Here is a 15,354-nt window from a genome sequence, read left to right on the forward strand (position 1 = left end):
AAGTCGTATAAGGCTCTTCTCATAAAATACGTATTTTACATTTCTCCTTATACAATGTTTAGTATATCTGTTACTTGCCTTCAGATTGATGACCAATGTCCATTACTCCTTATATCTGGGTAAACTTATTATGTACATGTATAGTATTAATAAAATTGCTGATTGTCCAATAACAATGCGCACTATTTTCATAAAAATATATAAGATAGCCGCGGAAATTATTTATTTTACCATTACACTTGTGTATCTTCCAAATATATTTATTGTAGATAAATAGTTTTCCGAACCACTCATTCTAGTAAGTTAGTTAAAACTATATTTATTCAAGAAATGTCGTAAACATTTTGACAATTGAACATTATTGGAAAGTAGAACATGTTGCATATTTTGAACATTAAACAAACACATAACAAGGTGAGCATAAATACGACACTAAATGCTTAGTTATTCTCTACCCAATAGAACCGCAGGGTACACCGAGAACAGAGCAGCTCGAGATGGAAACACGGTCAAAGCTGATTCCACAGATCTGGTGATCGGCGCCTACATAACTGACCTCAAACGTACCGACCAGACCGGAAGTGTTAGGTAGGTCACATGCCAGATTCCAGCCAACAACTATCGCACCGAAACCTACAATGGGTTGTTCAGAGCATCGGACCTGCAATGAATTTAATAATATTCGGGTTAATGTTGAGGGACTTGTACCATATTCAAAAACTCTGCTTTAGCAATTGTGCAACTTAATGTGGATGTTTTTTTGTGTAAAATCGTGTTTCTTACTTGGACAATTACGTTTATGATGTGCCTAGTTCATCTTCATATTTTTTTTTCAATTCTTGTCCTTCTGGTTATTGTGTGCTTCAGGTATAAAACAAATATATATAACCTTTCAGTCATTTCCATAAACATCAGGAAATGAATTATATTTAAAATACTGTACAGTTACCACTACCCACCTCTTTACCATTAAAGGTTGCTCTTACGCTTCCATGGATGGCGTAACCGATCTGCTCGACGTTACACGTGCTACACGAGCAACCTAGGATTCGTAGCGAACTGATGTCTTGTGCCGGTCCTGATATAACAATCCCGACCATGCAGCACGTGGCGAAGAGTGTGTAAAGAGACATACCTTCAACTGACTGAAAACAAAAATCTTAAATCAAAAACCACTTTGGCAAACATTATATGTTTAAGGCTTTTGTGGAGAACTGATAGTGGACTAAGTAATAAACAAAAGGCGTCCCCCAAAACGTCCACAATCGAAATAACGAGACAAAGAGTTGTAACCCTGCACTAGTCTTTTATTTAAGGAAAGTGACACAATACATACAGCAAAACGCTTTATATGAAACGGGGCCATCGAATTGGAACTTAACCGTTTCACGACGAACGACGCTCACAGTACACTGAAGAAGCAATCGTACATTTTTAGCCCTTTCCGTCATACATCGGATAATCTGCGATGGATACCGTATGCCTAAAGAAGTTGCGCGTAAATAAAAATCGCAATTTTTACGATTGATTGTCTAAACGTTCATATACGCAATTTATGTGGGTATGGATTAAAAATTGCGACTCAAATGAGAATCTTTATCCTTTTTTACATTAGATAAACACTTAAAAACACAACTAAGCATTACCGTTATCTTGAAATTCTTCACTTGGACTGTATAATGTTGTTTTGAGTCTGTACGTATCGCGCCTATTTATATTCAAGGTAGATGGAAGTCCAAATGACTGGAACGCACTAGAATGACGTATTTTTAGTTGCCATAAAGCGAATTAACAAAGTGTTGAGAACTGTAAACCTTCTTCGACCAATAAAGAAGACACCTATGGAAAGGCCCGTTCATCGTGTAAGATACTGGCTCAATATGCGGTTATCTTATCTAGCCAATCAAACTGGTGCAGTTCATATCAACATATCATGAACGCATGCGTTCGGTAGACAGCACCGAACGCATTATAATTATCTATTATTGCAGTCAAGACAGAAAACATATGATTTATTAATAGCAGATATAAAATGTTTGAATTTGAATATGGTTTAATTAACCAATTTTGTTTCCATTTCTGATTTTATTAAAATATTTAGACGATTTCCACGCTAGCCAATATTTTTTTTTTAATCGTGTCGAAAAATATATTCTTATTTGAAAGAAGTTTGATGCGCATCGTTTTTATTGAAAACAAATTTAAATTATGAGTAAGTTTAACCCTACACTGACAATGAAAATGCATAAATTTGCATTATGAAGTTTGCTATAATCACTTAATAATTATTCTATCGAAATGGATAACCTTTTAAAAATTATAGTTTCAAATGCAATCGGGATATTTACATGTTAACAGACGTCTTCATTGCAGTATCTGTATAAATACTTCAGTAGTCGAACGTTCATCAGTCGCAATTCTAGTAAACGTATACACGACTTTCAACTGTTTATTGAAACTCAATATTCACATGTATTTTTACAATTATACAATTACAATTATAACAAAAAGTATTGGTTGTTGTATGTTTTGCATTCAAAGAGACTTTCTAATTTAATTCGGATCTTGCATAACAACAAACCTATGGTAACTATGACAGATTTATTAAAGTATACGCTCTCGATACCTTAAGTGTAATCATGAAATACCTTAGCGACTTAATGCGCGATGTATGAAAGTATATTATCTTGATAGCAAAGGAGTAATCATGTAATAAGAACGTATATAGCACACTTGACGTAACGAAGATTTGAAGTATGTGTCACACACATGTAGGTTGATAAGATGATAATTATTTGGTGATTATGTTTAACGACACCGTGTAATAATTCTCTCGGATTTTACTTTAGAGTGATGTTAAATTCGTACATATTACATATGAGATCAAAAAAATCTACAATCAAGCTGAAGGAAGCGTCAGATGAAAAACAAAACACGTATTGACCATAACTGGAATTAAAATTTCAGTAAATTGCGGAGCGAAGAACAATTTGAATTACTATTAAAACCCCATTAACTCATGCGAGTTAGCAAAATAGTCTAAAGTTAAGGCATATTTATTTCATCTTATTTAGAATCGAAGGTTAAGTTGTTTTATGAAGTTCATCTATAATCAGAAAACAGAAACAAAGGAATGCATGTTATAAACCATCATAATACAGTCATATAGCATCATTAGAGCGAACGTAAACAAACAGGTCTTAAACTGGCTTTTATTCAAAACTTAGTTTTTACATATGGCTGTTATTGGTCCTAAATTTGTCCTTTAAAAAAAACAAGAATACAATTAAAAAAGGAAAAAAGTAACCATCAAATGGGCTCGAACCACTGACCCCTGGAGTCCTGGAGTAAAAATTCTCCCGCTAAGACCACACGACCATCCGTGCTCATGCTGTGAGCGGATGTATTTTTTACCGATATAAGCAATCCTCGTAGTTTCCCAATATATAACGACAACTACAGCAGAACTTTCCAAATTATTCAATCGTTTTGCGTTGCAACGCTTTATAATTTTCAGGTTTTCAAATCTTCAAAAAATACATATAATGGATATTTTAGAGCATGGTACATGTTCAGTATTACTATTTTCTAATAAATATCATAACTCTAACGAAAATGTCCGAATATGAAACAACTTTTTTAAATTGTGTCAATTTACCAAAACGTGAAAAGGCCCCTTTAAGCGAATCATGTCGATCGTAGATAAAATAATTGCATTTTCAGAAAACAGACAAATCAAAACTTGACAAGTGTCAAGCAAAACGTAATTCGTAAACTTTGTGTTACTCGATACAGGAGCGATATTGCATCGACAATTAAGTCATATAATGAAGTATATAATATTAAGATAATTTTATCGAGCGAAGATAACGGGTTGTGTTTTCAGAAAATAGATAGAAACAATTTAAACAACTGTCAAGCAAAGCGAAATTTGTAAACACCAATATAAGCCATGTACGGGTTCTTTGAGTGCTCGAAATGCAAGTCTAAATGGGAAAGTGCAAAGGTTTATCCTAAGAATTTCGGAAATCAGGTATGTGAAGTTTCGTTACTAGACCGTTTATATTGTGGATTTGTCTTCGTCGCTTGGTCAAAGCCCATGGGTTCGTTTCTCTATAATGTCCCAGAGAATAAGAATTTGATCAAGTTTCAGATTCTAAGGGATAATTTTTTTTTTAAGTAATTAATGTAACTGCGTCATTCGCAAATTGATTTCTGTGCAAGTGTGAACGCGTGTTTGAAGTACGAATTTCTTAGGATCTTATTTATATTTATTCGCTTCAAGACAATTTAGTTGTCTTTAATCAGACATTTTAAATTAAGCAAGCGATGCATTAAGCAATAAATAAGTGTATGGTTTATTAATTTCATAAATAAAATTATGGAGCACGACCAAGCTTGGGCTGACGTCTAAACATCTTGTTCTAAGGTTATATTACACTAATTCCGATTCCCATAGGGTCCCATTATAAAACTGACAACTTTCACAGCATTTTTCTTGCCTTTTCGACGTATCAATTTTTCCGAACCTGGTATCATTGTAAAGATGGATCTGTCCTCTTCTAATAATTGCAATCAAAAACATACCGTCTCGCAACTTCTAAGAAAGTAAATCGCTGTCGAATGAACCCACCGTAGAAAAACGTGTTTCGGAATCCTAATTTCGACAAAAGCCCCACACAATAGAAAACACACCCTCAAAAGTCCATCTTTTAAGTTAGCTTCCAATCCAAGGCATCAAAGTACTCCAGACACATACAGGATATTACAAATAACCACAAAAGACATGTCTCACATTGTTAAATGGCTTATATTCAAGAAGAGAAAAGGAACTCTTTAGAAATAGGCACTACTTTCGAATGGACCACGGAGGGATACACAATGATTTAGTGTACTGTAACCTTTAAGGGAACTCAACTTTGTCCTATCTTTTTCAAACTTTCTCCACAAGAGATTTGAACTATTTCCACCATGAATATGCAATTTCAGTGCATACGGATGGGGGTAAAGGCCTTAAAATGGCCATTTAAAGCGGTGACTAAATTGGCCGCAGTCGAGTCGGAATGCATGATTTTTAGTCTAAGTGACGACAGCTGATTTTGTGTCTCCAATTATTGTTACGCGTAACTTTTATGGCAAAAACTGGTATCATTGCATGCAAAATTCACCAATATATCAGCAAAAGGCCCAATTAAATGTATTGATTGTGAATCAGTGTACTTTTCTTGATGAAAAAGGAGACTTTTTTTAATTTTAAGCACTTTTTTCACACAAAAAACTCACTGACAGCATATAAAATCATGTTTTTCAAGAAAATTATTATTAAAAGCTTCACTTACAATCTAAGCATACACATTGCAATTAAAATAATTAATGCTATTATGATGAGAGGAATAATTTGCAGCTTTCGAGCCGATACGAGCCTGCTACCCAAAATTAACACTTAAAATGGCGCAAATAGCTCCTTCAACAGCTTACGACACAATGTGACATTTGTTGCTCATCCAGATAGTCTCTCTCATAAAAATAAGTCCTGTTGGCTACATTTTATTAAGTGTTGTCTTTAAAATCCAGTGTTGAAAGCTTAAGTTTTGCAAAAATGCCACAGTCCCCATGCAAAAAAGCATGTTTGCTAAGGAATTCCTGCCCGATGGGCCACACTAATGTCGGAAAAGTCATTTGGGTGTGATTCCTCTGTAGTTCAGTGTACATTCATTTCACTACCTGGGGATGACTATCAGGATCAATTTTCCCAGCTTGGTGAAGTGATGACCTTTCAGGATGTTAATGGATCGTCCACAAGCGCTGCACCACTGCGGCCTCGGTACCGGACAGGGAGTCGGATTGAGGTGTACACAAACCCGGAGTCAGGCAAGGATCATCTAGACCTTTAATAAAATAAAATGTTAAGGCCCCTGAAACGGGCAATTATGTTCAACACTGAGATAAGGAAACACATAAAGGAGACATCATGCCATGGCTTTATCATTATTGACACGGCAAACTCGAGCAGCTGGGGACTCGGCTCTAAACAAAACAGGTATGCTCTATCAATCCGAGCAAGATGGCATGTCAGAGTTAAAAAGAGCAAACAAACATACAAAAGAGATGTAATGGAAATAAGAAACTAAATGCCAGAAGTAATTTCAAGTATTGTTTTTTGTCTGCAAGGGTTGCTGTGGAAAATAGTGCTTAACGCATAGTTTGGCCTGTCGGGGTTCTGCTGGCAAGAACACATCGAAGTCATATCTGCCCGAGAACTGTAAGCTTGAGATAACCATATCTGATGAAGTACTGCTTGAAGAATGCATTCTAATTGTACTTGAACCAGATAGCATTGACAGCACAAGGCTTCAGACCCCCCAAAAGTGTGAGGCTTTCAATAGTGCTTACCTGATACCAGACCGCAATGCCCACGTGACTTTCTCCCGGAACTGCACAGGCCGCATCCGCAGCACAATCCTTAAGCTCAATCATGGTCTGGCTGACTCTGAAATAGTGAAATCTGAATTTACAGATGCTCCTTTTTCTAAAGGTTATGAGTTTATTGCCTATCTAATTAAAAGCAATCACAATGACATGCTAAAGAAGACATGTGCATTTCTGAAAAGACATACAGCTGCCCGATACTTGACTAGGAAAAGGCGCTATGGTCTTCACTCTGAAATTCATTACTCTAAGGGCTTAACAGATCTTACAGCTAAATGGCCCCACCTACAGCTAAATATGCTTTATAGGTTGAAAATAAAGTTATTTGTCTGAAGAACTAGCGCTATTAACTCATAAGCTATGTTGCTCCACCGGCCGCAATTCTGTAAACATAGTGTATATATGGAAATACCTAGTCTGCCTCATGCGACGCACCACTACGTCCACTGTAAACACACAGCTAAGTTAGTACTTTAACGAACAAACTGAAATTCATGTTTGAATTAATCAATCAGTATGATGACTCTCATTGAAATCATGTCCAGTGCACCAGTCAGAGCAAGACAGCTAGCGGATTGTTGACCGTCTGCGGCTCAAGGGACAAATGGTCAGGCCTACAAACAAAGAGAAAAATTGCATAAATGGGTTGCATTCATGTGATTTGGCATATTTTTCATCTTGCTCTCCACCTGAAACTTCAATCTTTGGACATAATAATATTTGCATTCAAGGTTTGTTGGAAATGTAACCCTTACTTGTCCATACCAGGTCCCCCTCCCATCCGGAACAGTCCAAAACCACCTAAAACATCCATTTGAACCAAAATATTGACATCTCTCATCTATTTTAGCACCCAAATCATCAAAACATTCATTAAAATTCATGTTCTACTTGTCTCGCTTGCAGACGAATCTATGTGACCTTGACATTGCAGTAAATGTGCTTTTTTAAGGTTATATTACACTAATTCCGATTCCCATAGGGTCCCATTATAAAACTGACAACTTTCACAGCATTTTTCTTGCCTTTTCGACGTATCAATTTTTCCGAACTTGGCATCATTGTAGAGATGGATCTGTCCTCTTCCAATAATTGCAATCAAAAACATACCGTCTCGCAACTTCTAAGAAAGTAAATCGCTGTCGAATGAACCCACCGTAGAAAAACGTGTTTCGGAATCCTAATTTCGACAAAAGCCCCACACAATAGAAAACACACCCTCAAAAGTCCATCTTTTAAGTTAGCTTCCAATCCAAGGCATCAAAGTACTCCAGACACATACAGGATATTACAAATAACCACAAAAGACATGTCTCACATTGTTAAATGGCTTATATTCAAGAAGAGAAAAGGAACTCTTTAGAAATAGGCACTATTATATAAATAGTTGCTTTTTCAGAAAATAGACAAAACGAAACTGAACAAGTGTTCTACAAAGCGTAATTTGTAAACACCGATATTAGAAATGTACGGATTCTTTGAGTGCTCGAAATGCAAGGCTAAATGGGAAAGTGCTAAGGTTTACTCTAAAAATAAGGCCAAAACTCTGGTATATATATTTTTGTGCTTGACCATTGTGTCTACATAAATAGTTACACAAAATTTGTCAAGTGATTTATAATTATACATTCATTGGTACATGATAAATAATTTTTTGAAAATTGGAACATGAAAACATAGTAACTGTTCATCAAATGAGACATTACTTTTTGTTTTATATCATAATAATTATATTTTAATATTAACCATTTGACTAGCCCATGCACGATTTCCATAATACTTAGCCAATTCGTGTAATTATTTATTTCACGTGAACGAGTTATGGATGGTTTCCATGGACTAAACGTAATATCACACATGAACAACTGTTACTGTCGTCACAAGTAAAATTGTTCCAGATATTGTATGGTTATGAGTTGGTAACTTGTTCTTATTTCGTTAAATGTTAAGGAAAATATAATCAAACATTATTTGATATTTTTATATAAAAACAAATTACGTGGGAAAATATTGATTTAAGCAATACATTTGTTTTTATGAATAAATGAGCATCCTAATATTTGTAACGATGGCATGGATCTTGAGCTATATTTCACAAAGACATTTCTGCGAAATTGGTGAAATCTTTCATATCAGCAACCCTTTGATAACGAATAAAAAATCGCATAGTAATTATGCATTTTAAACATTAAGTGCATACTTAATGTTTAATGTACAGGAAATTTGGACTCCATTTATGTTTCTAAGGAATTAAATGATACTTGGACATAATTGATTTATTTAAATGCAATAATATTTTGCCAAATGTAAGTCAGTAAAATACAATTGCTATTTTCGATTTGCCTTATTAAGCAAAATTTTTGCCGATTTATTTTGAAGTGTTATTTTTTTACAATTCGTAATAATCTAAATGCAATTACAGTTCTGTTTTTGTACACGAATTCCTGATTTTTTAAGTTGAGCCAGATTACCTTCCGCGTATACATTGAGTTAATAAACTAACGTAAAAATGTGTTTCAAGTACTATGGCCAAGAATGCAAGTCCTGCAAGATCATGTGCCAGCCCTACAGGGTAGAGGAGACTATGTGCTCATTGTGCGGTGAAGTTGCCAGAACATGCGGATGTGACAAGACCCGCCACACCGACCCGAACAAACCCCATCGCAGCGATCTCTGCGAAAAATGCCGATCTGGGAACCGATGCCAGTAAAGAAAAACGCAGATTAAGTTGATATAAATGACCAAATACAGTATGAGTATTAGAAAATGTGATTTTGAAGACCTTGTGGACCAAAAACACATACGTATTTATTTTACTATTGATTCAATTTTATTGATTGATACGTGTCCTTTAAACATGTCGTGCGTGCAAGAATGTTCAACTGATATGATTGAATTTACCGATTTTAATTTGTTACGTTTCTCGTGCAAGTCTAACCATTATATGTAAATTACTTTAAAACTTATATATATATATATTGATATTATGCTAAAAATAAAGCAGACGTAATCTTTAAAGTTCAATAGAATATAATTAGATTTGAAATTATAGTTTAAAATGGTAATTAATGGCTTATGTGTTATATGTTTGATGTATTCTCGATATATTAAAAACGCATAGAAAGATCAAATCAATGTTGATGTTTTTATTATAACTTTGTTTCCTTCAAATACACGAAGAGCTTAACAAATAATCAGACAAAATGTACAATAGTTTACAAAAAGGATAACCATAATATATATATATATATATATATATATATATTGCAACAGTCAGCCTCAGTTTGTGTGACAAACATGACTTCAAACTTTTCAAATATGAACTTTGATTCCTCTAAACATTTTCTAAAATTAAAGCTTAGTTACATAAAGAACAATACAATTTCGTATCTTATTTTGAAATTAAAAACCTTAATGACTGATATCAACTTGAATGCATTTTTTGTATATTTTATTATTTCTAGAGATTGTAAATGCAAATATCAACGAAAGTTCCATAAACAACAAACTAAAACTAGAGTTGAATCCAAACAATTAGCTCACCATGTTAGGATTTTAAACTAAAGCATAAACTGATTTTATTTTTTGACTTCGTTTATGACATTCAATTTTAGGAATCAACACTGATACAGAACACAGACACGATGTATCTAGGATGGTCATACTTGTCAATAAATACACTGATGGTATGATTATTGGCATTTTCCCATTACACACTCATTGTTTCAGTCTCAGAAGGACATGTTCGTCTTTGAAGTGAAGTTAAATGAAGTTCACATTATTAATTGCATGCGTGCAGGTCACATTATTAATTGTATGCGTGCATGTGTGAACATATTTATCAATGGATGTTTGTTTTGCAAAAAATATAGGGCGATACAGAGAATTTCTTTGTACGATATTCATGATTGAAGAAGTTTTTAATGTAACGCTTTTACACAATTGATAAAGTGCAGATGCCAGATTGTACTGAATCACAATTTGCAACGCTGAACCCGTGTAAAAACAATAGCATATCCAACGCAAATTCATTTGTTTAGAAATTCTAATAAAACTTTGCAAATGTCGGTGTTGATACGAATTCAAAATGAGCAATGAGCTTGCAAAGTATGTGCTTATGAGTCCGTCGAGGCTGTAGCATCGTCGTGCCTAAGCTGCCTTACGACGCTGCATACACAGATTTTTAATCAGAACATGCTATGGTTGCGATGTTTTTCGGATCCGCTGATTTCCAGGCAGTGCGTAGTCTGAGGAGGAAGAAGTCTTAAGCCAGGAAAAATACCCTGTAGTGGACAACGTCACTTCCGAGCTGATTAAGCACGGAGGAGATGCAACAACAGCAGCAATGACGGTACTGTGCCACAATATCTGGTAGGAAAAGCAGTGGCCCAAGGAGGGGACCCCGTCACCGGTCAAACCCCTACTGAAAAAGGGCAACCTCAAGTTGTTCTAAAAATAACCGCACCAGCAGCCTCATCAGTCATTCCATGCTACGCATTATCCTTAATCGATTAAAACGTAAGGCCGAGGAACTGCTAGCAAAAAGCAGGCCGGATTAAGAGCTGGTGGAGCACGGTGGAACAGATCTTTATTTTCAGCATCATCATTGAGAAACGCCTGCATCATCAACGCGACCATTTTCACAACTTCATTGACATTAAGAAAGCTTTCGACCGCGTGTGACATGATGAGCTATGGCATGTTATGAGAGCATTTAACATTAACGAAGGTCTGGTGCAAGCCATTCAAGAATTCTAGGGAAACGCCAGCACCGCAGTGCTACTCAACGGACAGAAGAGGAACTTCTTCAGGACATCAGTGGGCGTTCGTCAGGGGTGTCTGCTCTCTCCCGTCCTGCTCAACATTTACATTCAGAAGATAAGATAATGCTGGAGACCCTCTATTACCACCACACCTCTATCTGCACCGTTGGAAGACCCATCTTCAACTCGAGATTCGCTGATGATATTGACCCCATGAGTGGCACCAGCAGTGAACTTCAAGATCTCACCCACATAATGTATGGCAGAGCAGGAGCATACGGGATAGATGTCAGCACGGAGAAGTCGAAGATCATGGTTAAGAGCACGACGAACACCAGTGAAGACATCACCATGAACGGCCAGAAGCGAGAAGAAGTGGCAAACTTCAAGTACTTGGGCGCACCCTGTCCTAGGATGGTACCAGTACCGCTGAGGTCCGAAAAAGAATTGCCATGGCGAACGCAGCGATTGTAAGAATGAGCCGGTTGTTGAAAATCAGATTCATCAGCTTCCCCACCAAGTGCAGGCTCTACAATTTCTTCTTAGTCTTCATCCTACTCTACGGCTGTGACACCTGGACCCTTCACGCGAATACAGAACGCAGGATACTGGCATGTGAACATAAATATCTCCAAGACTGCTCCGCATCTCCTTCAGGGAGCACAAGACCAACTAGAACGTTCATGAACATGACTGCAACACTTGTTGGTCCACAGGAGGCCTTACCGGCGACCGTCAAACGACAAAAGCTGGCTTGGTTTGGACACATCACCAGACACGACTCTCTGCGCAAGCCGGTTCGCCAGGGCATGCTAGAGGGAGGTCAACGTCGAGGCCGTCAGAAGAAACGAATGGACATCCCTTCCGATGGATAAATTACTTTCAGCAGCACACAGCAGACCTGACTTAAGGAGGATTTCTTTATCGGCTTCTCTTACTCCCCGCCCCCAAATTGCCAAACCGGTCAAGGGATTGATGCTGATAATGATGATTTCCGCGGAGTTCTTTCTGAAATACCTGTTAACTCTGCCTTGTTCTTCTTGAATGATTGGAGCTTTTATGAGTACATCCGTTTAACGACCCTGGGTGTCATATAGCTGAGAGTTTGATTATTGCAAGTGTCCCGTATAATAATATTGTGAAAGTTAGTCATTGAGAATATGTGAAAGATTGATAACAATGCACACAGGGATCGAAAACAAAATATTACACATCTAGGAATTCAACCCAATGAATATTGTTACATATGTATCCTTAATATGAGAAGTATAAGAAATAAAAAACGGTTTGTATACATATTTTGTGTTGAAAAGTCCCACTAGCAATACTAAGTGTGTGTATTATTATGTCTGTTTTTAAAGATTTGTCACTAAGTTATGCATGTCACTTTTCCAGAGTCTATCAACGTACTTTGGCCCCCTGTGACTTCTTTGTGATCACACCTCTTCTATTTCTTTAATTTATAAGTATTTACAATAGTTTTACTGGTACCTCAGTACGTATACTTTTTCATTTGTAGTTATTATTTCCATTTGTTTGTGAACAACTACGAAAACGGTATTGAAGATATTACAAAATCACAAACATATTATATTGATGTTGAGTATTTTTACGGAAGTTCAAGAATCATACCTCCTTTCAGTCTATTAAGACACAACTAAACGTTACAACACATGTTTATTTAAATGTATTGAAATACACGAACCTACTATCATAGGTATGTTTTCTGTATATCAAGCTGATATTATCAGCAGCTAATTGCTACCTAGAATTATCCTGTGATGATTGAATCACGCGTGTCACCTATCACTTACAAGATGCGATTGACACATTTGAGGACACTTCATCCAAGGTGAATAAATTTAAATAAACTCTTGTTTACATCGATTGATTAAAATATGTTTACGTTTGAAAAATATGGTTTTGTTTTCGAAATAGCACGATACTAGACCTTGACTGAAAAGTAACGTAACAACCCTACTGCGAGTTTATGAAAATTGAGTCGTAACGTTATTTTTAACTTGTTCACTCGGTTTTATATTTTAGGGTCAGCGTGTCATTTGTATACTGCAAATCAATGAAACGATTGAATATCCATGCACGACATTAAATGCTGACTTGGCTAATAGCTTGCAACCTTTATCTGAATATCACATGTTATATAAAAAGAATATCTTAAACATAGATACTATTTGAATTATCTTATGTTTAGGTCACCTCGTCTCATGAATGATTGCATGTTGTAAAATCACCTGATATGCATATACAGGTTAAATGCTAGGACGTAAACAACACGTGTTTGGGGTTTTATCCGTATTTATCTTGATACAGTCTATTGACGAGTGTTTACATCATTTATTTATCTCAAACTAAGATAGTTGCAAAATAGATTGCCATTTTATCAACCAAGTTACATATTCAATATAAAGCAATCTTCGGACTATGAGTTTTCATACTCTGCATTGATTGTAGGGCGTATGTAAACAGTACCAATTACAATAAAGTGCCAGTAAATGTCCTAATAAGATCATACGTTTAATCATACAATAGTTAAACAACCAACGATCCTTAAACAATATATGTGAATAAAGAAAGTTCATATACATTATAAGGAGAGAAGTTCTGAATAACCCTGCTAGTATTTCAAACTCAATTAAAAGTCAGTAAACAAGATTGATCACACATAACGTAGAGTCAATAAATATAAGTCTTCAGGTTGCACCTCTAGATTTACAATCAACTATTATTAATAATCAAGTTCAAACTAGTCTTTATGACAAAGGTGATGATTGTGGTTTATATTGTGTTATTTTTATTTGTTCGGAAGGTACTGTCCAACAATTGATACCACTAAATCCATAATAAGCGCACCCCTGGGTATAAAACAGTTTTCTTTTTAAATGCTATATATACTTATTTATTCAACATGTTTAAACACAGATGTTTATGTGTGTCATACATGTGTGTGTATTGTCTTTATATTATAACTTTATTGTCATATATACGTACATATGTGGTTCACAATTATTGTGCAAATTGCGACAATTTCGATACAAATGTACAATATTTCACATCTAAATGTCAAAGAAAAATTAATTGTATCTTTTAAACATTCTTAACAACAAAGCAACCTGAATAATGTTTGTTTTCCTTTAGCTTCGAGTGCAAATACCTTGATTTTCAATAAAAATTGTATACACAATTATGCGGCCGCCATTTTGGAAAAAAAGGCCGCAATGCTATTATTTTTTGGTGGCTAACGGGTTTTTCGGAAAGAGCACATGTTAAGGTACATTCATCGAAAATTTTGTGCTTGCTTACAAGTTTGCAAGATTTTGCTAATAAATGAACCTAAATCCCCAAGCTACTTATCTTTCAAATACATTTAATGGTATGCATTTACTTCTTACATTCATTGTTCTTGAAGTATTATGACATCACTTTGTTCATAACTAGTTCTAGAACATTGAATAGAGCAAGAATAATTCATGTATTGAAACTTTATGTATAGAGCAAGAATAATTCATGAATTGAAATTTCATAAATAGAGCAAGAATAATTCCTGAATTTATGCAGTTTCAATTCATGAATTGTTCATGCACTATTCATGAAGGTTAAATGGTCGCTTCATAAAGTGATCATGAAATATTAATTATTATGTGAGTTCATGAAGGTTCATGAATGATTCATGAACAAATTATTTCATGAATGATTCAAGAACAAAATAATTCATGAATAGTTCATGAAATTATATTTCAAGAACTAATTCAGAAAGCGGCCATTTAACCTTCATGAATTGCGCATGAATAGTTCATGAATGTTGTTCATGAATGATGCAAGAATGATTCATGAATGGTTCATGAACAATTAATTAAACTCTCACAGGGGAATTATAAGAGAGCTGTTAAAAACTAAAAGCAGCATTTTATCGAACATGTAACTCGTGACAGATTCCAGATATTGTGAGAACAGTGTGTTTATGGACAGAGTGACATTTTTATGTCCCCTACTATAGTAGTGGGGGAAATATTGATATGTCCCCCACTATAGTATTGGGGGACATATTGTTTTTGCCCTGTCTGTTGGTTGGTTGGTCTGTTGGTTGGTTGGTTGGTTGGTTGGTCTGTTGGTTTGCGCCAACTTTAACATTTTGCAATAACTT

The 15,354-nt window shown here is 35.5% G+C and overlaps 2 protein-coding genes across 3 annotated transcripts in view; one reads left to right on the plus strand and one right to left on the minus strand.

The window, feature by feature from the left end:
* Window positions 1-299: 299 nt before the first annotated feature.
* Window positions 300-1,861, minus strand: LOC127844761 (uncharacterized). Its single transcript, XM_052375220.1, has 3 exons — window positions 1,647-1,861; window positions 960-1,145; window positions 300-661 (listed from the first exon to the last, which is right to left on the minus strand). The coding sequence occupies exons 2-3, from the start codon at window positions 1,131-1,133 to the stop codon at window positions 452-454; spliced, it is 384 nt and encodes a 127-aa protein (XP_052231180.1). The 5' UTR covers window positions 1,134-1,145; window positions 1,647-1,861; the 3' UTR covers window positions 300-451.
* A 1,840-nt stretch (window positions 1,862-3,701) lies between these two features.
* LOC127843937 (zygote arrest protein 1-like) overlaps window positions 3,702-15,354 on the plus strand; it is a 78,159-nt gene continuing 66,506 nt past the window's right edge. The window contains exons 1-2 of one of the 2 annotated variants that reach the window (XM_052373841.1): window positions 3,719-4,033; window positions 8,951-9,560. In XM_052373841.1, coding sequence (XP_052229801.1) covers window positions 3,953-4,033; window positions 8,951-9,139 — 270 coding nt within the window. In that variant the 5' untranslated portion in view covers window positions 3,719-3,952 and the 3' untranslated portion in view covers window positions 9,140-9,560. Of the gene's footprint in view, window positions 4,034-8,950; window positions 9,561-15,354 lie in introns of those variants that run through there. The other variant, XM_052373842.1, reaches the window with a different exon arrangement.

The sequence above is a fragment of the Dreissena polymorpha genome, chromosome 9, assembly GCF_020536995.1.
Source record: "Dreissena polymorpha isolate Duluth1 chromosome 9, UMN_Dpol_1.0, whole genome shotgun sequence".
Classification (NCBI taxonomy): Eukaryota; Metazoa; Mollusca; class Bivalvia; order Myida; family Dreissenidae; genus Dreissena; species Dreissena polymorpha.